Source organism: Antennarius striatus, chromosome 17, assembly GCF_040054535.1.
Source record: "Antennarius striatus isolate MH-2024 chromosome 17, ASM4005453v1, whole genome shotgun sequence".
In the NCBI taxonomy this organism is placed as follows: Eukaryota; Metazoa; Chordata; class Actinopteri; order Lophiiformes; family Antennariidae; genus Antennarius; species Antennarius striatus.
The window spans coordinates 9,452,663-9,478,214 of record NC_090792.1 but is presented as its reverse complement, the minus strand read 5'-3'; the positions used below and the strand labels follow the sequence as shown (position 1 = coordinate 9,478,214).

Here is a 25,552-nt window from a genome sequence, read left to right as displayed (position 1 = left end):
AAGGCAAAATGGACATTAGACCGTGCGGCTATGTGTCCCACTGTAGATGTTGTGACTGTGTACGTCACGAGAAAACCCCACCACACCCATAAACACACATGGTCATTCTAGTGCACCTATAAGAGAAAACTCCAGCACCACCAGTATTTGTCGATGGTCATGGAGGGGAAATGAACAAGAGAAGCCAGAAAGATTTATATTGTAATCCCTGAACTAGACCGCTGTTTATGTTCAATTTACGATATGGATAAGTAAAGGAAACCATACACAATCACTCGTATAATTTGCATTACATTATGAGTTTGACATTCCTGAATTGCCAAATCCTCAGGGTGTGTACTTACAGTGATATTGAAGGTGCATGTATAAAGTTAAAGAGTCAAAGTCACAACAGAGAGTTCATTCTATAGTGTATTTACCACTCTTAACAAGCTATAGTTATTTCTCTGTTTTAGACTGGCTAATCGGAGCTTTCTCTTCTAATTGTGATGATTAAACAGAGACCACCCAAAGCTGATCCCTGTGAGTCAACCCAGATCCACTGGACTGTTTACTCAGTATATTTGGTACAACTGAGACAATCGATTTGAGGTTATAAGATTAAAAAGAATGTAATGGTCTGAAAACATTAATGCCTGCATGAATGTTTAAAGAAAATTTTTTAATGCTACAGTACTTAAGAGGGGATTTATGTATGCATGTACAGTATGTGAGCATAAGATAAATAATTCTGGATGACTCTTTCTCTTCTCCTAGCAGTTACAAGGAGTTCTTTGTTGGCTACAAAATATGGGCATAATAAAACTACATACATATGAGAAGGATATTTATATAACTCTGAAAAAATAGTTCTTAATTAATTGTAACTCATATGTGCAACGAGAATTACACCAAAATTACATGCAGGTTGCTCAAACATGAGCAAACTAATATACGAACCATCACTCTTGTTTCTTAATGATTTTTTATTGTTTACTTCAGTCTCTCTTTCAGATCTAGTGCCTAATGATGGATATTCAGGAAGAACTGGATGGAGAATACACAGCTCGACCTCATCGATTTCAAAGGGTGTCATAGAAGTTGCAAAAAGCTACCGTTTTCACAGGGAGCGCCCTATTTTCTTCAAATGCACGTGTCTGAGTCATTGCACCTGAGAATGTATGTATTTCCACTGGAGTCAACAGATGATAGTGTTTTTTCTATCCAATGTGCAAGAGATAGAGAGGGCAACTGGACAAGCTTTTTTTAAAAACAATGTTAGCATCAGTTACATCAACACGTTGTGGCAACATCATCATAGAGGACATGAGAGAAGTAACAATGTCATTAATTATTTACAGTATTGCACAGAACATTTAAACACTGCTATTATGTCAAAGAAATGCATAAATAGCAATTATAATCCAATAAAAATTTGATTTTTATTGCAGCCCTGTAGGTATTGAGTCTGGCTTTTATCTTCATGAAGGTGAATCATTGAAGAAATAAAAACAAAGGAGAGAACAAGTCCCACAACAAGTGTTCTGATATTTGTAAACAGTGAATTGGACATAGTTAGTGTTCATAATAGTAGAGTGAGCACGAATGTGTGTCACTATGAGCTGCTACAGGGCGGATGGGTGGGGGATACAATTTATTTATTTTATTTGATCTTTTAATTAAAAAAAATGTGTGTCACTATGAAATGCTACAGGGCGGATGGGTGGGGGTACAATGGCTAGCTGCATTATTTGATGCAGAAGCGATAGTGCTGAGAGCAGTAGCAGCGGTAATAACGGTAAAGCCCTCCACCCCACTACAGATCGATGAATAAACGAGTGAGAGTGTAAAGACGAGTCTGCAGGCGCATGTGTGTCTGCAGCTTTTCCTAACATTTGTTTAGCGCTGCATGAAAGTTAAGAAAATAAGTCTCAGGGCCCTAAAAACACGTGATGACACACATTTTATTCCTACATCCATGATCATGTATGCATGAATCATAGATCAGGAAGCAATTCAATTTTTAAAAACACTGTGAACCTTCTATAAATAAAATAAAATGTTTTTGGATTTCTTTCATGAACACGATTATCTCTTATATAGAAAAAGATTTTTCAATACTTGTCAGCTAGTCATATAACAAAAACATTCTGGTATGACTATTTACATCAGCAGGCACGGAGGAAAGAGAAGGTGACATGAGGACAGGTCACATTTCCCCTTAAAACTGTATTTCCTGTACTTTTTGGTTATTATGTTAATTCAAATTAAAAAAATCATGGATTGTTATTGCAAGGATGACATGTCATATCAAAAATCCATCCATCTTACTGTATACTAGACCATCATCATTGTCTGATTTACAGCTGCTAAGCTGGCAACAGGCAAGACGTGGGGTACATTCTGGATGAGACGCCAGCTTATCGCGGGGCCACATCAGACTTGACAGTTGTAAATTATAATATGAACATTAACATAACAATTACCAAGTTACATATGACTTGAACGTATCATTAGAAAAAGACTAAGGAGATCGTCACACATCTGTGATCAGTGGAAGAATTTCTTCACAAGAAACGTCTTGAGTTTACGAGATCACACCAACTACAGAGTAATGTAATCACAGTAAGAACACTTGAAGAGTGAAAATCGCACAAGGAAGAGTGAAGCTGACATAATAATAAAATATGTATTAAAAAGTCCTTGAAAAAAATAAATATTCTGGAGTTTTAAAGCATAATTTAACTGTACAGTACCGAGTACAAGCACAGTCTTTGTACAGAAGGAAGCAAGCATAACTGAGATAATAATGGCTATTGGATTGATTGTGTCTTTCATAGAACTGTTATGGGAAGGACTTTGGATGATGCTAACAGTCACGGATCAATATGAAATTGTTCCTCAGCTCAAATGCAGATTGAAATGAATAGCCCTCTATGGTAAATCAACACTTGGCTGGCTGGAACATGCAATCAGTGTCATTGTTGATGGAGTGAGCAGGAGGTTGATTTGGGCGCTATAAGTACAGCATCAATCCACGCATCGCAGGTCTGCCTGTCTGAGAGACAAGATGCAAACACACACACGCACACGCACACGCACACACACACACACACACACACACACACACACACACACACACACACACACACACACACACACACACACACACATCTTGTTAATGAGGCCCTGTCACTATGATATCTCTGCCTTTGTTTAACCTAGGACAAGACCTTTCCTCCCAAATCCAACCTCGAAGAAGTATATACAAGCTCAAGTCCAAACAATAAAAGTAACTGACACTGTCTCCCCCTCCCTTTGTAACCTGCCCTTCAACCCCTAATCACACCTGACTGAGAGGAGGAGGAGATGCTCGCTCCCATCAATCATTCATGAAGCCAGGCTCTAACTGATGTCAGCCAGACTGGAAGGGAGGAACAGACTCTCCTCGACTCTGGAAGGGTCAGTTTACAAAATCTGAATAAAACATCACACTTCAGGGGATTCCTCCAGTGCGATGGAAACAGACCACCAAGCTCACAGTGATGTGTTGAGCTAACATGCCATGCTAGCATATAAGAATAAAATGACTATCACACATCGGCAGTGATGAATTTATTGTGATACTCGTAGGGAAAAGCTGTTCAGTGGTGTTTTTACAATGAAAAAAGCAATGGGACACTTGTTTAAGACATTGAAGTAAATTGTATTTTATTTATTCAGACGTCTTTTACTCTTCTGTTGAGTCTGGGGTCTATATCATGTTATATTCTGTTGCTAAATTGTTGTTCACTCACCATCTTGATCTGCTCCACCTGTCAGGTGGATGGACTATCTACATCATGGGTAAATACTAACACAGATTTAAACACTTGATGAACAAAGTTCAGGGTAACAAGCCTTTGTGTCTCACTTTAACTTGTAAAAGGTAGGAACAGAAACGTGTTATTTTTGTTGAGTAAATGAGTCAATCATGAGAGAATGTCAACCTACTTGTGGAATCAGATGAGAAGGGAAGTTACATCAATTTATCTGATTCCCATGCAGTAATTTCATACACGACCTTCAACTAGATTCCAGAAGCACCAACATCAGCTACACAAACTGTGATGTCAAGCCTTCATCCAAGAGAATATTAAAAACCGAAAAAAATAATATAACAATATCACATTCTCCTGTCTCCAAGGGCACCTTGAGATTAAATTCCCCTCTACTGGAATTCTCTCTCTCTCTCTCTCTCTCTCTCTCTCTCTCTCTCTCTCTCTCTCTCTCTCTCTCTCTCCCTCCCTCCCTCCCTCCCTCCCTCCCTCCCCCCCCTCTCTCTCACATCCTGCTGTTCTCTTTAAATCAATGCATTTGTCATCTCCAATGTGTTAATGTGTGTGTGTGTGTGTGTGTGTGTGTGTGTGTGTGTGTGTGTGTGTGTGTGTGTGTGTGTGTGTGTGTGTGTGTGTGTGTGTGTGTGTGTGTGTGTGTGTGTGTGTGTGTTCGCGCGCACACACCATCATAGTGTAACACTCCTTGGGGACTTTTGTAAGTTACGCTGAGGCATATCAATGAGCTTATTCTCTTGGCTTCAGCCAATCAGGCTTCCCCACTACACTGGGGAAAAACGACATTGGTGGAGATGTTTGCATAGTGACAGGTGGGTGTAGTACATCCTGGACTCCAGAATCACTGAATGTAAACACAGCCACCCTACAGCCCTGACCTCGTAGTGTCATTGCTGGACTGCACTTACACACCGGCAACACTGCTTCTAAATAAATTATCAATATTGATGATTCTAAAGAGTGATTACAGAGTTCAGAGACAAGTGAGGGGTTATTATGGCTCATAAAAGAATAATCCTGGCATTAGGGCCTGTACAAGTGTGTAATTATTTAAAGAGCCTCTCTTTTTCTTGCTGCCTCTCAAGCCCAGTGTTTTATGTACACTTCTGCTCACAGTTTTATTCATTCCAGAGAAGGAAAGCAAGGATTTGTGGAGGATAATGTAATTCTAGTGGGCCTCCTCTAAAGTACTGCAATAGGTACCTGAGCCAGAACGCTCTCAGGAGGTGTCTGGATCAGCTCAGCCTTCAGCTGGGAGAACTGTGAAAGGCATTTCAGCAGGTAGTGGAGTGGCTATGAATGCCATCAGCTCACAGAAAGTGAGTTCTACCACCTTATTAAGTATTTCCCTGGGCTGCACTGCCTTGGCAATATTTTTTCAAGTACATCTTGGAGGCGCTACAATACACAGAGTAAAGCTGCATTCAACAATGTCTTACAGACACAAAAACGAAAGCAAGAGAGGAAGAAAGCAAAGTACCTCTGTTCAGGAAAACCTGGGTGTGTTGGTAGCAGAATGACATCAGTATTTTATGTGTCGCTCTAATGCCTCCCATAAGGTTTCATCCAGTATTCTATTCTCATAATTACCACTGCTCACATTCATGCAAGTTACTCAAGCCAATGTTTAAGGCATCAACACTGCAGAGAAAGCAAGCTATGCATAATTAGGACAAAGAAAGTAGAGTATAGGCACTGTGTAGTGCATATTATTTGTGCACAGATGCATATATATGGTCAGAAAACAAGATGTGGCATCTAAGTCGACGTAACTTTAGTGTGTTATCACCTAATTTTGCAACCTGGTTGAGATCTAGGATTTCTTTTTGTGTACATCCAGCTGATCGTACGGTCCATGTGGAGAAATTAACTCTCTCTAGTGTCATTTACCTTTTTTGATTGTAAAGTGACCTGAATGATTAAAACATGTAAAGAAAAGAGCAGTGCCTTTGTCAAAAAAGGAAGCTTCGCTTAAGACATGGATCCACAAAGATGCTGTCAACCATGACAACCCCATGACAACATGTTAAGTCTGCATATGAAGCTGAAAAGCAAAAAAACCCCACAAGTACCTGTTGTGAATGTGCATATTTGTGGCAACAAATCAGTGCTTCGGGAGGGTGTGTAGCATAAAGAAATTACATTTTATTGTATGTTAAGAAGAAATTATCATTACTAATTATGTAAGGGACAAAAGGATTTCTCAAATATTTTCTGTAACTTCATTACTAAAAATCCTTGCAGTAAATTATTGGTTTTGAAATACAAAAGAAAGAAATAGCAAGGTACAGGAAGGAAGGAGGAAATGGCAAATCATTACACATTGGAAAGAAAAGAGAAAGCTGTGAGGGCATTTATTGTAAAACAGCCTTCATGTTTCACATCATCAGCTTTGCAGCATCTCAACCTATATAGAAACCATACTTTCAATGTTTTTTGAGCTGTTTTTACACATAAACGCACTTTTCTTGCACTGTGTGGAGAACCAGTTACAAGTGCATTGATGACACAGCAAAGACCGGTGTGGTAATAAAATTTAGACTCCTACTCTAAAGATGTAGCAAAAATTTTAGCTCTCACCTGACCTCACTCTTTAAGGTCAGATTTGTTCTTTCTTTTATATTTTCAATGCTGTGCCACAGGATCTGGTGAACAAAAGACAAAATGATCAGGACAAGCCAGGGAGAAGCCGTTTGAGTGGAGGTCCAAGGATACGTCAGCATAGGTCAGAGGAGAGGCCATGATGAAAGAAGGGAAAGGACGTGACAAGGGAGGAAATGCTGCATGCAAAGCCGATGCATTACATACACACACGTATGCACACACACACAGATCACAACACTCGCCTTTGTCCACGTGTGACTTTGATAAGTCTCTATCCCCACCTGGGACCTGCTGCTGCCAGTCAACACTGTAAATTCACGAGGTCACACGTGGTGACTTTGTTGTGCACAGATTGATACAGCTGTTCAGCACTGCAGAACAAAATGCAGCTGAGTTTGCACCCCTGACAAGCTTTTTCTCATACCTCACACAGGCAGCTACATAAAACCAAGTTTCTGAGGGAGTTCAGAAGAGAGAAGAGATGACTGCAGTCACTTATGAAGCCCTGCTCGCATACAAGCACTCTTCTGAAAGGGTCATAATTACCTCTGAAAAATTCAGGACCTGGACAAAAAGTGTTTGTCATTTAGGATTAACTCAACATGACTTAATGTTGTTACCTGGCCCAGCAACGAGATTACACCCATTTGCATGAGTAACAATACACAGCATGTCTGAAGCACATAGCATTTTCATTCAACAGTTCAATGACCGTAGACTCACATGGAGAGGCAGCAGTTTTGCTTAGTGGCTTGAGCTCCTGCCACCCCTAAAACTTACATCAAGGAGGATGGGATTCAAACTCATGCGTGCAGAGCACAATGGATTAGCAGTCCATCGCCTTAACCACTCAGCCACCTCATCACACTACAATGTTTCTGTAGCAGAAATGACACTGCTAATGGTCGTGGTTTTCATTGGTGATGTAAGTGATGAAGAGTTTCAGGTCTTTCTTTTAACAAGTGAACTCACTGAGATAAAGCCAAAGCCTCAGCGCCACAGCATAGGTGATGGCTGGTGAATCATGCTGCCTATGTGGATTAGGTTAAAATCAAGCTTGTTTCATTAGTTAAGAACAGAATTTGATATCTGTGCATGTCAAGATTTCTAGGATGTTTATTTCCTAATCAGCATGAAATGAATCAAACCAAGCAATGTTTGTTCAAAGAACATTCAGATGCAGATTATAATGGCTATCTGTTGGTTGGTGTTCTGTTGAAGTGGTTCACGGACTAATGCTTTCTTTTCCTGTGGGGTGACAGCAGCTAAAATAGAAAGATCAAGATTGAGGGAAAGAGAGAGAGAGAGAGTGAGAGAGAGAGAGAGAGAGAGAGAGAGAGAGAGAGAGAATGCTGGGCTACAGTGTGGCTGTGTAAATGGGAGTGCTGATGCTCATCTTGAGGCAAATTGCTGAACATGCTGTCCCCTAAGCTCAGACAGGAGGAGAGTGAGAAAGTGAGAGAGCGAGAGGGAGACAGAGAGAGCAAGAGAGAGAGAGAGAGAGAGAGAGAGAGAGAGAGAGAGAGGCAAACAAAGCTATAGCAGCATGAAAACCTCTCCACATACACACGTCATTAAAATTCCCAGCCCAGAGTGACACCATAAATTAATCTAGACATCCAGTGAAATTTCCGTCTCTTTTAAAGGCTTTGCTGAGGAGGACAGTTTTAAAGCCTGCTATTGAATAATGCCAGTGGCTAGTTGCTTGTGTAAACTATATGCAGTTACCGTATTTTCCGCACTATAAGGCGCACTTAAAAGCCTAAAAATTTCTCATAAGCCAGTAGTGCGCTTTATAATCCGGTGCGTTTTATATATGGATTAATATTCATATTAATATTGGTAAACATGATCGCTGAAAAAAAGCCGGCAGTCTGGCCGCCAGTCATGCCTCACTCCGTCACCAGAGGAGCATCCTCACGGCACCCTCAAGGCACTCGGGCCCACGCCCCCTAACAACGGTAGTCAAGGGGCGTCACCGAAGTCCCGGCTCTGACTGAGCTGCTCTCAGACGGTAGAGCAGACTGCAGGAGTACTGGTGATTACGTAGCAAAACATAAGGAACGTTCAACAATTCTATTAATAAAGTTTGACTGACTGACTGATCTCAGTATTTCCTAACTATTTGGCGTCGGAAATAACCCACTTTAAACTCAATTGGTCTTAAAAATGCCATTGTGCTGTCATCTGGAATCTAGTGACGGTCCATTCTATTAGTCTGTGGAAACACACGGAGAAACTGGCATAAAGGTGAATGAAAGACCCTCAAAGCTGAACTTGCAGCCTTTTCTGAAATTTCAAGAGCAGTCACTGCTAGACAAAGGTGCCAACGGGTGTGCTGCATTGATTTATTAAAAAGTAGTTGATAGCTCTGGGGGGGCGTCGGTGAGCTTCATGGCGGTGAGACACCGACGTTAAAGTCAGTTCTAGGAGTAAAACAGCATCATATTTGCCAGTAAATTAGCAGCCTGACATTAAAAACTAGTTAAAAATTGTTTAGGACACACAGCAGCAAATAGTTGCACCTCACCTCCGACTGGACTACCGATGGATCGAAACAATATTTAATTAATAAACAAAGACAAAAGGGGCGGCACGGTGGCGCAGTGGTTAGCGCTGCTGCCTCACAACACGGCGGACCCGGGTTCGAGTCCCGCTCTGTGCGGAGTTCGCATGCTCTCCCCGTGTCTGCGTGGGTTCTCTCCGGGTTCTCCGGCTTCCTCCCGCCTCCAAAAGCATGCGCTTCAGGTTGATTGGCCGGTCCCAAATTGACCATAGGAGTGAGTGTGTGAGTGAATGCTTTGTTTGTTTCTATGTGGCTCCGCGGTGCACTGGCGTCGTGCCCGGAGTGTCCCCCGCCTCACGCCCTGAGACTGCCAGGATAGGCACTGGCTACCCCGCGACCTGCGTTAGCAGATTAAGCGGGTTGGAAAATGACTGACTGACTGACAAAGACAAAAGTCGGAGCTTAAATATCTGCTTCGAACTTCAGATCAGGAAATAATCCGCTCTGTTCGCACTGACTGCACTCGTAATGAATTTAACCAGTTTTTAATGTCAGGTTTTTTAATATGCGTGTTGACTTCTTTCTAAGATGGCAAAGTGATCAAGTGATCAGGTTTCCTTGATGAGGCTCAGAATGGCTTATTGACATAACAATAGGGGCCATTCAAAGGTAGTCAGGAAGTCATGAATGCAATCATGACTGCCTGAGCAGCGCGGCTCTATCTAGTGGACGGATTGCGCAACTACAGCCGCTGCAGTTTATCAAATACATTTTATTTATTTTTTATTGTGTGCTCCTTATAATCCGGTGTGCCTTATATATGATATAAATTATAAAACAAACAAATTATTGAGGGTGCGCCTTATAGTCCAGTGCGCCTTATAGTACGGAAAATACTGTACACTGTTAACAGCATCGGTATGGTCACAATGTAATGGTTTAAATCTCCTCGTTGAATCTGCAATATCGGGTCAGGTAAGGTATTTGCATTTGCATGTAGTGATGCAGTCAGACTGCCTTTTGAAAACATGCCTGTGGTTTTTCTGGTTGCAGCTTTCTTGCAGCAAAACTGGCCTGTAGTCAAACAGCTGCAGTGAGTAAAAACCGGCTGCAGTTGTATGCAGCCAAACATGCTCGGCTCTGAAACCTGAAGTTGAACCCAGGAACTGACCCCTGAACTGATCTGCATTGAAACGGTACAGAAAATGATGTCCTGGTGCAGTGTATCAAACTGGCATGAGACATTTCCAGTATGCAGACCATACAGTGTACTATGATGTTAGATCTCTCTTTCTTATAAAGTAACAGCAATGGTGCAGAGGACTAGTGATTAACAAACATTATGGACACTAAAATGAACACACTCAGTATGTTAAAGCAGGGCTTCTAATGCTGCGTGGTCAATCCTAAACAACGTTGAAATGCTCAGGTGTTTTCTCATTACACGCTCACACAGTTCAGACATGTCCCGTTTGTGGATGAGCATCACATCATTCAGTCTCTGCCTAAAAATGCTCCCACACTTCACCTGACTGAGAGTGGTTTTAGCTACAGCTTGGTTCCCAGAGTCATCCTGCTTTAACTATGGATGCATTTTTAAGCAAGAATGGTGCCATAGTCGTGATGAATGGCATTGCTTAGCTTGATGACCATCTCTTACTTCCGCTATTTGAGCATCCAAACAAAAGTTACTAAAGACTGGCTTCAGAAGAGAAGACATGCTGGACTCAAAGTCCTGAAGACAGTCTAAACACTCTTGGTCTGCAAACCGGGGACGGCTTTTCACCTTTTCGTTCATTAATGTGGAGAACCCTGCATATCAAAGTTGCTCCACCAAGGCTGCACATCCCCCCGCCCCAAGAAAGTCACATGCCAACTTTGCCATAGTTCACATAGCTCAGATGAAAGGTTGTCGACAGACTGACACTAACACACTATCTAATATCTCAATAAATAATACAGCCCAGATGAACAGCAGTTTCTTCGCCTACCAGGTCTCTCCACACCAACATCCACAACAGCTCTTTGTACAGATGGGAAAATCACATTTTTTTATTGTCTGTTGTTATTGGCTGGAAATGCTCCTGATGTTCAGTCAAGAAAATACCAGTAAGGCACTGAGAGATAATCTAATCAGTGGTAGTTCAATACCGTACTCACATGCATGGTTGATCCTGCATGTATTTTACAGTCATCTGTTTCACATTGGATTCAGGCCTTGATGGTCCAATCAGTACACTCAATCTAATCACCCAGTCACCGTACAGTCACACTATACAGCCGGGAACAGCAGTGTCCATATGGACCGAGGTGATCTATCTCCAAGACTGGACAGGAATTACGTTCACTGGGAACCAAACACCTCAGGAATGTTTCAGGGTGAAAAACATCTTTGACAACACAAAATGTTTGTAGTTGCAATTGGCATGGTGGTGCACAGACATTGCCAAAAACTTAAGCATTAGTCCATTAAATATGAGGTAGGGTTGGATAATACACTGCTCAAAAAAATTAAAGGAACAGTTCGAAAATATATCAGATTTAAACGGGGGAAAAACGATCTTGAATATCCTTCCTGATAATAAGTAGGTGATGTATTAGCAACAAAATGATGACATAAAATTTGATAGAAATGAAACATTAAGTACACCCAGGAAGACGTTAAGGACAACGTCCTGCCCTTTGAAATCTGGACTGTTCAGTACACCTTGAAATGGATTGAACTTCAACATAGAAACGTACAGAAAACCCACCCACACTGACCAGTGTCACTACAGCAAAATGTAGTGGTCATCATAACCCTGAAGTACCAGTACCAGGCCTAAAACATCCCCACCATAACAGAAGGAGAAAATCTGTATGATTCTAGACATAGTGTGTACATAATTTTATCATTACATCATTTAAAAATTAAGGGTTCTGGGCAGAGTTTGTTGCGGGCGGGTGTGTGAGATTCAATATCAATTCTTTGGAATCACTGGTTTTTTGCATTAAAATCAGATCAGACTTTTGTTCTGTTTTTTTTCTTGTGGTTGTGGGTTGGAAATGAACTACTGTGAGGCAGTGAAGTAAATCAAGACTTTCATCTTGCACACACACACACACACACACACACACACACACGCGCACACACACACGCGCACACACACACACACACACACACACACACACACACACCTGTATTGCGTTGCTTGTCTGATCAATATTGCAGCCATCTTCATTTCAAACTGTCAGACCAGTAGCTACACATCATCTGGATGAAACGTTTGTTTTTATCTACGAATCACGTTGCAGTAAAGAAAACAGTTTGGAGTTCAATATTGCGCAGCTATAAAATTAGGGGCTTTAAAGGTCACATGGGGAGAAAGTTTATAAAACAAGTGAGCCCCATAGGCAGATCACCACCCCACCTCCAGGTCTGGAGGTAATAAGCCAATACCAAGAGAGCATAGGAGGGATAGCAGGGAAGCTGTAAAGTGTTTCTCTGCACCTTGCAGCACTGCTCCTCTTTCCTGGCTGTGCCTTACTGCTAAGTAAGCATTTTCATCACCTCTTTGCTTTCGGCATCCACTGACCAATTGAACAGAGTAACAAAGAAGGTAGTGGCATTACTGTTTTAAGTTTTTTACAACGAGGTATTACAAATTTTAATGAAGGAAAAGGGGTAGTATTGTATTTTTCCCTTGACTACACGATGAGCTGTTCCAGGGCGGTCTATGGCAACATGATAGTTGGGGCTGGAACAAAAGGATAAAACTACCACCCACCCTTTCTGCTGTCTCTACAAAAGTAACCCAGCCTTCTGAGGGAATTGTGACTTTTAGTAGAACATAGCACTAGCTGTACTTCCTGACAAGCAATGTATTGTGTTTCTAAAGGAAGCACTTTCCTAGAAGTCAAACAGGAGGGCAGCACCAATGGGTGCATTGGTAACCATCCTGTCTCCAAGACATGAAGCATAAACTCCATTTCAATTGTGTGGCATTGAAGAAAGGAATGTCAGGTGTAAAGATGGACATTGCATTTTTTTTCTGTGTCGGGACATAAAAGAGCTGTATGTGTGTCCTGGAATATGGAAGGAAGCAGTGGGTGTAGGAATTTCACAAATGTCACAGCCTCAGGTCGGATCCACAGGAATGTCATGACATTTTCTATACATCAGAGTATACTATAATGTGGACATAGGTCATAGTCAGTTCACATATCGGATAATGATTTGAAAATGCTCTTTAACTTTGCTCTGGGATACCTAACAGTGCTCACAGTATCACACTTAATCCTCATACTGCATGTGAAAAAACAGTGATTGCAGAGTCAGCCATGTTAAAAATATACAGTCCTTTTCGGCCTGACCTGACAGAATGTTCAGTGCACTTATCCACATGATTGCATGCATAGTGTCATTGAGCTCCCAAGAGGCTGAACTACAGACACCACTGTGTTGAACTCAGTTTCTTCAAGGACTGGTGAAGATGCCCAGGTGAAGGGCTGCGGTGTCAAACCGCCAGCTGAAGGATCACTCAAGAGATGACAGATGAAGAGAGATCTTGCACTATATTAGCTTTGACTTAGGGACATTTGCCAAATTTAGAACAATGTAATAAAAAGGTTGGTGCCCAAAAAGAAAATGTGGACAACAGACATCTCATTCAGTCTGGGAGTCAAAACTCAATTAACCCCTTCATATGGAAGCTTTTTACAACATCAAATATCCACCTTGAGTACGCTGCATTGCCATGCTTTTCAGGAAGGGGTCATTCAGAGACTGGTGGGGGTTTCAACGTGACAGGTCATACTTTATATTGCCACAGAAATACCTCTGCAAGTTGGGAGTACAGAAAAACTGATAAACTCTGAACCCACCTGCTGGGCTAGGCCTAGATGTCAAGCAGAAAAACTTTGTAGCTCTCCACAGAAGAGTGATGCTAGAAGGAATGCTTTCCTAATTTATACAAGTATAGCACTAATGAGGTAAAGTGGGTTGAATTTCTGTAAGCATGCATGAGTGTCTTTGCTGGAAAAGCAACCCCATTGAAACTCCAACCTCGCTCACTGGTAAGACAGTGATTTTTTTATTACACTGCTCATTGACTCTGCAGCAACAACACCCAAAAAAGAAGGTGATCTCGTCATCTGCACTGCTGTGGTGCAACGCAGAGGTTGTTAAAAGCGATATGAATCTTTTATGAGGTGGAAAACGCCACCGTTGTCAATACCAGATGAAGAGGCAGAACACCCACTGAGAGGGGCAACACCGAGAGGGTGTTTGTTTGTTTTAAATCCAGTAACTGTTGTTGCATCTGGAACACCTACAGTACGTGTGAAGATCCTGGCAGAGAAAGACTGAACTTTCTCTCGTAGCACATCTCAACGGCAGCAGATTGCAGCAGCAAGCACTCCTCTAAATGGATTATTAGGGGCTCAGTGGGAACATTGGACAGAAATACTGCAGATATCAGAGCTGCTTCGTGCAGGAAGAGAATGATTAACAGACACAGCCAAGAGTTGTGAGGGTTTATTTGACTTTTAGCTGTGACTGATATCTCCGTGGCAACATGATTACATAAGTAGGGAACCACCACCTGCTTGCACTTAAGAAAGTTATGTTCTATGAAGAGCAGTCAATTACAATTAAGGAGAAGACCTTTGGTTCGTTTTGGGGGAAAAATGACTGTAAAGACTGACACTTTGGAAGAGCTTAGAAATTATGCTGTGCAACATTTCCCAATGTGTAGAATTTACTGTCAAATGGAAGAGAAACTCAACACAGTCCCACGGAAACAAGCAACTCTAATTCACATTTCTTAATGAAAACCAACCAGATGAGCAAAGGCTTCCAAGCATGTTGGGAAATGCACATACTGGCTTACTTACTCAGAACTTCCTGTTAAATGTTCATGTTCATTATGTAGCTGTTGTAGATGATGGTTAGCACAAAAAGATATTTAGGTTTTATGGTTAGGAAAATTACAAAATTACAACTTAAGAAGGATATAAACAGTAAAATACTGTGGAAGGTACAGGTTTACTGCAAACAGTGATTAATTGATAGTCACAGACTTGGAAATACAGATTTGCAACAGAAAACATTTATAAGTCTAACAGTTCATATTTTCCTATCTTTGAGTGTTTTTTGCTTCATCTGATTTCTGATTTACACATGATCTGGGATAATTTTATCCAAAAAAACCACTATAAATTTACTGCCATAAAAGACATGAAACTTCCTTGCTGGAGATTCCTGCTAGCAAAACTACACACAAAAAAACCCCTCCTGGACAGCTATTTATAAAACTTGGTGTTTCATGAAAATTCAGGAATCAAATTCCACTTTTTTGAACTGACCTGAATTTTTGTTCATTATTGTTAATTTTATTGATCCATTTGGGAGGAGCTTGTGAGAAGCTTGTCATAAGCCCCAGGCTGAGCGCTGCTGTGTTGGTTTACCCCGGTGGAAAAGAGACTCGACTCCCTACACCTTAAGGCTGTGGGAGGGAAAACTCAGCCTTCTTGGAGTCCCTAAATGAGGTCCTTCACGGGATCCCTCTAGGGCAGGGGTATTTAATTAAAACCCATGCAGGTCCAGTTTTTAAAATTCCCTCTTAGTAAAAGGTCCAAACCCAAGTGCAGGTTGAGTCTCATAGCCGACCTCTATGTTTACATTTTCATTTATTATCAATTTTCAATGCAGGATATGTTTAACTGAGTGCACAGATAGCTCTTTTACCATAAACAAAAGTGGACCCAGGCATATAAATTTAAAGATTTATGTTAGTTTGAAGAACACACAAACCTCAGCATTAAAAAATAATGTGCCAAGAGCTGAATAATCCTTTTTCTTGTACATTAAAGATGTCCCAGACTAAAAAACTGAAGACCTACACTTCAAGTAAAAAAACATTAACATCTCCAGAAAGCTATATATAAAAAGTGAAGAGAGGGGCAGAGCTGTCAAATGATCTCCACCTGGTGGTGAGTTGGGTCTGTTGGCGAGGGAAACCTTTGGATAAACCCAGTAAGCCCAAACGAGTAGTGTGGGTGAACTAGAAACGTCTGGAGGAGGACTCTGTCCACGAGGCCTTCAATTCACACCTCTGAAGGAGCTTCTCATGCATCCCTGTGGAGGCTGGGGACATCAAACTGGAATGGTCGATGTTCAAAGCTTACATTGCTGAAGCTGCACCTGAGAGCTGCGGTCTCAAAGTCTCAAGGTGCCTCAAGGGACTGTAACCCTTGAACACCGTGGTGGACCCCGGTGGTCAGGGAAGCTGTCCGACTGTAGAAAGCTTTCAGGGGCGTGCTGTCCCTGGGGACTCCTGAGGCAGTTGCAGGGTACTGACAAGCCAAAAGGACTGCAGCCTCGGTTGTGATGGAGGCAAGACAGAGGGTATTGGAGGAGTTCAGAGAGGAGATGGAGAAGGACTTTCAGATGACACCAAAGTTGTTCTGGAGTACTGTCCCGACACCTCAGGAGGGGAAAGTGGGGCACCATCCAAGCTGTATACGGCAAGGATGGGACACTGTTGACCTTGACTCAGGAGGTTGTCAGTGGGTGGAAGGAACACTTTGAGGAACTCCTGAATCCAACTACCCCAAACTGACCCGTCTTCTGTTGCAGAGGCAATCTCTTTGGGCAAAGTCACCGAGGTAGTTAAACAACTTCATGGGTGGCAAAGCCCTGGGTGTTGATGAGATTCGCCCGTAAATGCTGAAGGCTCTGGGTGTTGAGAGGCTGTCATGGCTGACACGCCTCTTTAAAATTGTGTGGAAGTCTGGGACAGTGCCGAAAGAGTGGCAGACTGGGGTGGTGGTTCCTCTTTTCAAAAGGGACCAGAGGGTGAATGCCAACTACAGGGGCATCACACTGCTCAGCTTCCCAGGGAAAGTTTACTCCAAGGTGCTGGAAAGGACGATCCGGCCGATTGTAGAACCTCGGATTGAGGAGGAACAATGTGGGTTTCGTCCTGGTCGTGGAACGACGGACCAGCTCTTTACTCTCGCAGGAATCCTACAGGGGGCTTGGGAGTATGCTCATCCAGTCTACATGTGATTTGTGGATTTGGAGAAGGCGTACGATCGGGTCCCCAGGGACTTACTGTGGAAGGTACTGCTGGATGATGAGGGAGCCTCTCCTTAGGGCCATCCAATCCTTGTCCAAATGTGAGGCCATGGTCCTTAGCAGGAAGTCGGTCGATTGCCTTCTCCAAGTGGGGAATGAGATCCTTACACAAGTGAAGGAGTTTAGCTATTAGACGCCTGACCTACAGTATTTTGGCCGTTTTTTGGTAACTTTGATATTTGTCTCTATATACCACATTAAAAATGATTTAACATACCCATTCTTGGTATGTTTATCTTCAGCACAACTTCAGTTTTATGAAGAGATAGTTATTATTTCCCTATAACTTACTATATTGACATATTGGGGCAAAATAGACACACACAGTCAAATTTGAAAATGGAAAAATTATATTTTATTGCACATAAAAACCAAAAACATGCTCATCAAATTGATTTTCAACATAACTATATACAGTTTGTGTCACTTATGCCACTCTTCAAAGGAGTTTTTCAAAATAAGATACAGCGTCACATGAATTGCACGAATCACGAGACACATTTGTATCATGTGAGGCAATGCACGAATCATGGTACATGTTTGCATCCAGTGACAAAATGCATGGATTGCGAGACATGTTCGAATCACGTGAATAAATGCATCCCCACTTGTTCGATGGACAGAAATACGGCGCCTGCCATCTGATTATACCAATAAAAGAAGCCATTTGAACCACTTGTCTTAGCTCGAATGTAAACAATCATATCTCCAGTTTTCTGGGGTCAATCGGCTCCAGATAAAAACCGAAAGACAGTTTCACATCTATACTGTCGCGTAAACAGCAATCCATTTGACAGACTTTATTTGTTATGAAAGGTTTAAAAACATGTGATCTGATCACGTGGTTGCGATCATAGTGCTATAAGGGTTACGTATCTTGGGGTCATGTCCACTAGTGAGAGAAAAATAGAGCGTGAGATTGGACAGAGAATTGGGGCAGCAGGAGCGGTATTGCAGTCCCTTTACCGCATTGTTGCCACAAAGTGGGAGTTAAACTGAGAGGCAAAGCTCTCCATCTACCGTTCAATCTTCGTTCCTACCCCTAGCTATAGTGATGAGCGATGGGTCATGACCAAAAGAACGAGATAACAGATACAAGTGGAAGAAATGGGCTTTTTCAGGTGGATAGCTGGTGTCTCCCTTGGAGATAGGGTGAGAAACACTGCTATTTGCGAGGGGCTCAGAGTAGAGTTGCTCTCCTTCGTGTCGAAAGGAGTCAGCTGAGGTGGTTCAGGGATCTGGTGCGGATGCCTCCGGGACGCCTCCCTAGGGAGGTGTTCCTGGCACGTCCTGGGAGGAGACCTCAGGGCAGACACAGGACCAGGTGGAGGAATAATATCTCAACACTGGCCTTGGGATCCCCTAGTCAGAGCTAGTGGATGTGGCTGGGGAAAGCGAAGTTTGGGGCTCCCTGTTCAAGTTGCTGCCCCCACGACCTGACTCTGGATAAGCAGTGGAAGATGGATGGATGGATGGATGGATATTTGGGAGGAACAACAAACCATAAAACAGAAGAGAAAGACTGTCATTTTTAGTAAAACCCTTCCAAGCTCTCCATCCTAAAGACTAGGACCGCACTCACATCCCTGTGTAACACAAGGGTCACATGTTTAACTGCCACCTCAAAGATAATTCAAAGATAATCTTTGTCCCCTGGTGGTTTTCAGCATTCATGGAAACACGGATTGTAATGTTGGGGTCACACTGGGAAATGACATTAAGCTGAAAAATGATCAATTCAGGAAATTTATACAAATTCAAATATAACAGAACTGTTGAAGTTACAGTACATACAATGTTGGCTTCTCCTGTGTGAGGATCAGCTGTTGGGTTGTTGATGACTGTAAGTAAAGATGAGTCTTTGGGCACTGGTAGCTTTTTAAACACTATCAAATCACTAATCGCCCACTGATTCACCAATGAGGAAAATAGTAATTAGTTGCTTTAATCCCCTTCAACATAGTATCCAACACGACCATTCCATCGTACGAGCCAGCAGCTTTTCAGCAGCTTGAAACAATTGTTCTTATTAGACCAATTTGATTCTGCACACTCCCTCTTCTAGAATTGGACACTTAAATGCTAAGCATGTTGGAGGTCAACATCCAAAAGGCAAGGGTCTTATCAGGGAGGAAGAGTGCTAAATTTCCCTCTTTAAATATTCATGTTCTAAAATAGCACATCAATAGGGCCCACTTGCTGCATGTCAGTGACATTACAGAGGAAACGTCTTCATTTGGTGACCCAATCAATAGCTCATTACAGCAGCTTTACACTGGGATCACTCTGGGCAGGCCTTCTGGCTTAATGCCCTCCATCTCGCAGGCCTATCTCCAGCATCAACTTCATCACACACACAAGAGAAACAGCCATCTGATGAAACGTCCTTCTTTAGAATCTGAGTATCGGAACACACCCCAATATGTGGTAGTGGTATGTGGGGACATATGCAAGACAAACTTTTGCATTTTGTTAGTTTAAAAAACTTACCAAGAAAAAAACCACAACACACATTTATATAAATATAAATATAAATATAAATATAAATATAAATAGATATAGAAAGGTTCTGTGCGTCATCGGCCACGCAGTAAAAGCCGGTAAAACAGATAGTAAGAAGAACCAATACAGTCAGAGATTGCAACATTCCGTGACACTCCTGAATTCAAAATTATACCCTGACCTAGTTGCAAAGGTCAAAGATCAAAGCTAGTGCTCTGACCTACTTCCATAGATCAAAGCAGTAACCTTAATCTACGGTCTTACTTCCCTCGTCTTTCTATCTTATCCGGCTTCTGAGTGTACAAAAGTAAAAATTTGAACCTGACCTAGTTTTCTCAAGGTCAAGGTCATCATCTCATTTTCATTCCCTTTGCCACCCGAGTAATGTGCTTTTTGTTTCATCTTTCCATCTGAGACGGTTGCGAAGATATTTGGTACACTAACGGACAGACGGACGGACTAACAGACAAACACACAAACGCTGACAATTACAATACATCACCGCTTTGAAGCGGGATGGAACAAAGCAGTCAGAGATTGCAACATCCTGCGGCACCCCTGAATTCAAGATTTTACCCTGACCTACACAATTTTTGTGCCTCTGCCTTCCTGAAAATGTTGCAGTTGTTTTGTGATTATATTTCATCAGGTTTCAGAAATGTGTACCAAATAAGGAATACAGTGCGCCATCATTCTTCGCGGCTAATGCACTCCAGGAACCACACACAATTAACGAATTCCACGATAGTGCGACAAACTGTTTGTCTCATTATTTACGGTAATTTAAATTTTAATGAACGCTCCCCATACTGATATGAAACCACCTTCTATCTGTATTACCTTTCCCCACACTCTTATCGACTGTTTAACACTTTTGTGTCTTACTGAAGTCTGAGACTCACAGAACGTAGCGCACTTCCAGATGCCGTCAGCCAATAGATTGCACGTACGGTATCACATGACTGCCTTCCAAAAATCTGCGATGAGTACAAAAGTTGAAGTTCGACCTTGACCTAGTTTTCTCAAGGTCAAGGTCATCATCTCATTTTCATCCCCTTTGCCGCCTGAGTAATGCGCTTTTTCTTTCATGTTTCTGCAACGGTTGTGAAGATATTAGGTGGAGAAACACACAAACACTGACGATTACAATACATCACCGCTTTATGGGATGTAATAACACCAGACAAGCAAGATTCCTTGTTACACACCACAAGGAAAGATTCTATTTGTTGTTGTTTTTCCATAAAATCATTTCATCGCAACAACTGAAATCTATAGCAGTAAAAAAGTACAAAATTTCTTTCCGTCACCAGTTAAATCGAGCAAATATGTTTTTGATTCAGATGTGAAATGACGGCAGGCCTCTTCATTGTAGCATTAAAGTTCTCCTCCTTAAATCAATAAGAATGTGAGGGTGTACTGAACTGATTTCCCACCAGTGGGAATAATTTCACCATAATCTGTAATAATTAAAAACATATGTACGATGATGACAATATGCATCCTAAACTATAGATGACACACTCTGAACAATAACTTTAGGCATGTTATGGAAGGTCAGTAACACTTCAACAGAGAAATGAGTCTTTGTAGATTAATTTATAAAACAGTGAAATATGTTAGAATGAGATTTACGGAAATTAAGTTAAGTCACAGCCTGATGTGTTTAAGTTAACTTATCTCAGTTACCTTCCTACTGGTTCACAAAACTCAGTGTTGATGATGAAAATATTTATAATAGTTCAGCTATAGTCTGCATTGAAGTGAGCAAAAAATTCCTCCACTTCATTCCATAGATTCCATAATCAGATCAAGGACACCTTTGGTAGCGTGTGAGCAAGGGCAAAGCAGTTGGAAACAGCCTCCACCCTCACAGTTCACTCATGTCACATTACAGTCCAATGGTAGCATCTGCCAGGTACACAAGCTAATACCTGTTTATAACATACAACACCCCTGGTGGAGTAGAGAGGGGCCAAATAGAGGCAAGAGGAGAAATGGGGATATAAAAGTGAATAGTATTAAAGGTCAGATGAGCAACCAGGAGCTAAAAGGAGCATCAGAAAGAAACAAGCAGAAGTTCACAAAGTTGAGACTGGGTGAGGAGTCACTAAAGAACACACACAGGTAATGACTTTGTTAGGGGTTTCTGTTCTCATACTTGTTTTTGTTCTTGTTGTTCTTGTGGTTACTTCTGTGTAGCAATCATTGCCTTTTTGTAAAATGATACTGATGGATTCTCACAGACAAGCAGTGTCACAGTGCATCCTTCAAAGCTCCAGCCAGGCTGTTTCAGAGGCGCTACTCCCACTCTAACCGCTAATAAAACTGTCACGATCTGATATTCACCTAGCAGGGATCCGTTCACGTGTGCTTCTACGCTGACATCGTAACACGTGCTAGAACATGTTTTTACCCAGAAGCAGCCTTCTGTCCAGGTGTGAAACCAAAATGAGTAAGCGTTTATCACCGTTCTCTCTCATCTGCTCTGATGACACAAAGAAGTTCCTGTTTGAATTGGCTCTTACATAAAGAGCTGTTTGTGTAACCATAATCTGATATCTTATTCTCTATCTTGCTTTTAATGATGGCCGTGCCACCAGAGCTGATGGCTCTGTGAATGTAACCAATCTCCAAAGAGGGAAAAATAAAGTTCCTGCAGCTCCGTGGCCCACTAACATCAAAAAAGGGTTTGGGGAAGGCTTTCCTAAAAATGTCCTGCCTCACCATCAGCATCGTTCCTCTTCCCGTAACATCAAATTACCCATAGCTGAAATCTTTTCACTCTTACTCTCTGCTGCTTCCCTTTCCTCCCACTGAGTTGAGTTTATAGGCAGCAGACTGGTCGGGGTAATTTCTACGACCACTCCAGGGAAATTACTGAGAGCTGTTAGAAAAGGCGGTTTGTGAACTTCTTTATCAAACTTCTTGACTCCAATAACAAGTAACATCTAAAATTCAGCAACAAAGATTCAAGACTGTCACACACACACACACACACACACACACACACAGACACACACACACACACACACACACACACACTCATAAAGACACATATACACGCACAGACATACATATACATATACATGCATACATATTATTACACACACGTACAAAGTTATACATATGTACTGTACATACATATTACACACACACACACACACACACAGTGTACAGCCCAACAATGAGTAGGTCTGCTGTGCCTCGCTTACAATGATGAATAATCTCTGCACTGTGCTCTGCTGTGGCACGTCTGGTGCAGCCTGACTGCACCACAGAGCTACAGCTCAGCATTTGCATTCAACACACACACACACACATTCACACACATACACACACACATACACTCACTAACACCAAGCCTGCACCCGCATCCCAAAATCATCTCAGCTGTCAGCTGTTTCCCTGTGTGGAGGGATGCAACAAGCTGCTAAGCCTTTTATAAAAATATCGCAACACATTCACATCAGAACGTCTTCTCGCTTCTTCTCTCAGGGCTTCTTCTGGGGGAAATGTTCACTGTGAAAAGGGGCCAAACAATTAATTGACATTTTAATGAAACTCCAATAAGGCCAAGTGCAATATCCACTTCGCAGTTGCCAGGGGTAGAATGTGTCACAACATACAATTATAAATGAAGCATGGTGGTGATTAAGAGATGCCCCAGCCTGCAATCAATTCTTTAGACATCAGAGGAATAACAACACCATTCCTATTACATTTTGGAATCATATTGCAATTTCAATATTTGTAAAAGTAATCATGTCATATTGCTCACACCAATGCAGATCAAAATTTTGGAATAAAACAGTCCCAAAAGCAAAAAAATCCACAAATTTTATGGATCTTGTTTCTAAGAAATCCCTTCTGACGGTAGGAACGATGCTGAAATGTCAGCTGCTTTGTGGAGTGGCAAGCCTGCTGATGTAATGACCTCTACGCGCTATGGTTGAAAGGGTGGGGGGGCCGTGGGGCAAATGAAGAGCAGGGGTCAGCTTTTCTAGGACGGGGCAATTTTTAAGATTGCTGGGGATAGAGACCCCTATCAGCCGTATAACATTGACTCGCTCAAGAATTGGTTCATCACTTACTGGATGTTTTTTATGCTTGAATCCACATTGAAGTAAAATGAGGTTCATTACTAAGATGCATTTCTCTGTCAAATTATTTTTAAAGTCTTTATAGGAAGATTTGACTTTAAAAAAAAAAAAGCAAGAGTGGATGAGTATAATGAGGAATAATCAAGTACATCACTGCTCCGTTTATCTCCAAATACAGCAGGTTGTGCATCAGTGAGCAGCTTAATAAAGGGAAACCACGAGCAGCAGAGGCAGTGATATGTGCAACCAAACACCTCCTACAGTCTCTGGGTCTGACTGGAAGACCTCCAACACTCTGCTCCTTCAACTCCTGTCACTGAGTGGATCTCCTCTCACACACACATGCCTGTCAATGCACAATCACATCAAATCATCTCTGTTTGTCAAAAGTGGGAAGTGTTTGGACAATGTTGAATGTTAAGATTCATTTTAAGTGACATTAATTCATTTAAGTGTAGCATCTACTTTTGGATCATGTCCCATAGGACAACATTACTACTCTTGTTCGGGTGCAGCAAGAATATTTATGACAAAATCAATGAACATAGACCTTTAGCTGTTGCACAGGAACCCTGGAGTTTCTGTTGGACACTGTCAGGCTTCCACGTTTGAATTGTTTTACAGCATATACAACTCTTTATATCCTCCAATGATGCAACAGGAAGCTTTTTACATGTATACAAGTTATTTGATGACTGATTAAATCTAATGTTAGTGAAGATTTGTGGCTATAGCCGTGCAGCAGGGTACATAATGTAAGTTTGATATGGCATGGGATACAACTTCTGGTGCTGCAGAAGAGACAAGAGCTGTCAGTGAACGATGCGCATAACAATGGAGCGCTATCAGCGCCTGTAAGATCTGCAAATGGTTACCACAGGCTACCTGACAAAATAACATCACTGAGGAGAAGTGATAGCAGCTAATCGAGCGGAGAAATCCACGCACAGGGTACAGTGAAAGAGATAGTAAGGCAGAGCTTCAGGTCCAAAATGTACTCACGGTCCTGAGGAACTGAATTTCATCCTCTCCTTCTCCACCTTCAGCCATGGCTGCAAAGGAGGCAGTTCAGAAGCCTCCGCTGGCTCCTCTCTCCTGTCGATATTAGCATATAGCTAATCCACGGCCACGGAGCAGGGGAGACTACCGCAGCATGTGTCACTCAAGCCCCTGTGCTCAAGCCCCGGAGGAGGAGAGCGTGTCAGCATCGGTGGGCTGGAGCAACTGGGGACGGTGTGGAGGGGAACCAGGGAGAAGACAAGCCGCGTAGCCCGGATACAGCAGCGGGGTCTTTATGTTCGACGTCACCGGCAGACCTTATTAATTACAACCGGGAACGCGCGAATATTCAAACGCAGGTGTGTTAAATGCAGCGGAGTGACCGGAAAGGAGCCCGCGTGCCGTTAGCTGGTGGTTTCCCGCCCTGCCTCCTCGTCAGGGAGACAGATAACGCGCTAACGCGGGACACGGACGTGTGTGACGGGAGCCACCGTTCCTGTGCGTGGGTCCGGTTCAGCACCACGGTCAGCACCACAAACACGACGCTTCTGTTGGTGTTCAAGCGCGTTGTGTCGGTTAGCTAACAAAATGGCTTTCTGTAGCTTTTCATTATTACGCATTTTATAAAGAGAGGGAAAACATAGTCATAGGATAAACAAGACACAAACATGTGATATTTTCGGTCTAACAAGCTAAATTACGTAATACGTCCACACAGTGTTCGGAGTGTTGTCGTTGTTCTGTGACATTAAGCACAGGAAAGTTAAAAAGGTGGTGAAACTGTGAAGTGTTTTTCCGGAAAGGAGTTAAGGAGATAGAACGTGTCACGGCCTGTAAAATTGACATTCAATTTTATAAAAATTTAAGTTTTTTTAAAAAAAAATCTTACCCAGTCAAAACGGTGAGT

At 42.1% G+C, this 25,552-nt stretch overlaps 1 protein-coding gene and 1 non-coding gene across 2 annotated transcripts in view; both read right to left on the bottom strand.

Moving 5' to 3' along the window:
• Window positions 1–24,696, bottom strand: part of LOC137611239 (ryanodine receptor 3-like) — a 101,992-nt gene extending 77,296 nt beyond the window's left edge. The window contains exon 1 of the mRNA XM_068339330.1: window positions 24,649–24,696. Coding sequence (XP_068195431.1) covers window positions 24,649–24,696 — 48 coding nt within the window. The remainder of the gene's footprint in view (window positions 1–24,648) is intronic.
• Window positions 7,199–7,280, bottom strand: trnas-gcu (transfer RNA serine (anticodon GCU)). The gene has a single exon. It is a non-coding gene; the product is annotated as a tRNA-Ser (tRNA).
• Window positions 24,697–25,552: the final 856 nt, after the last annotated feature.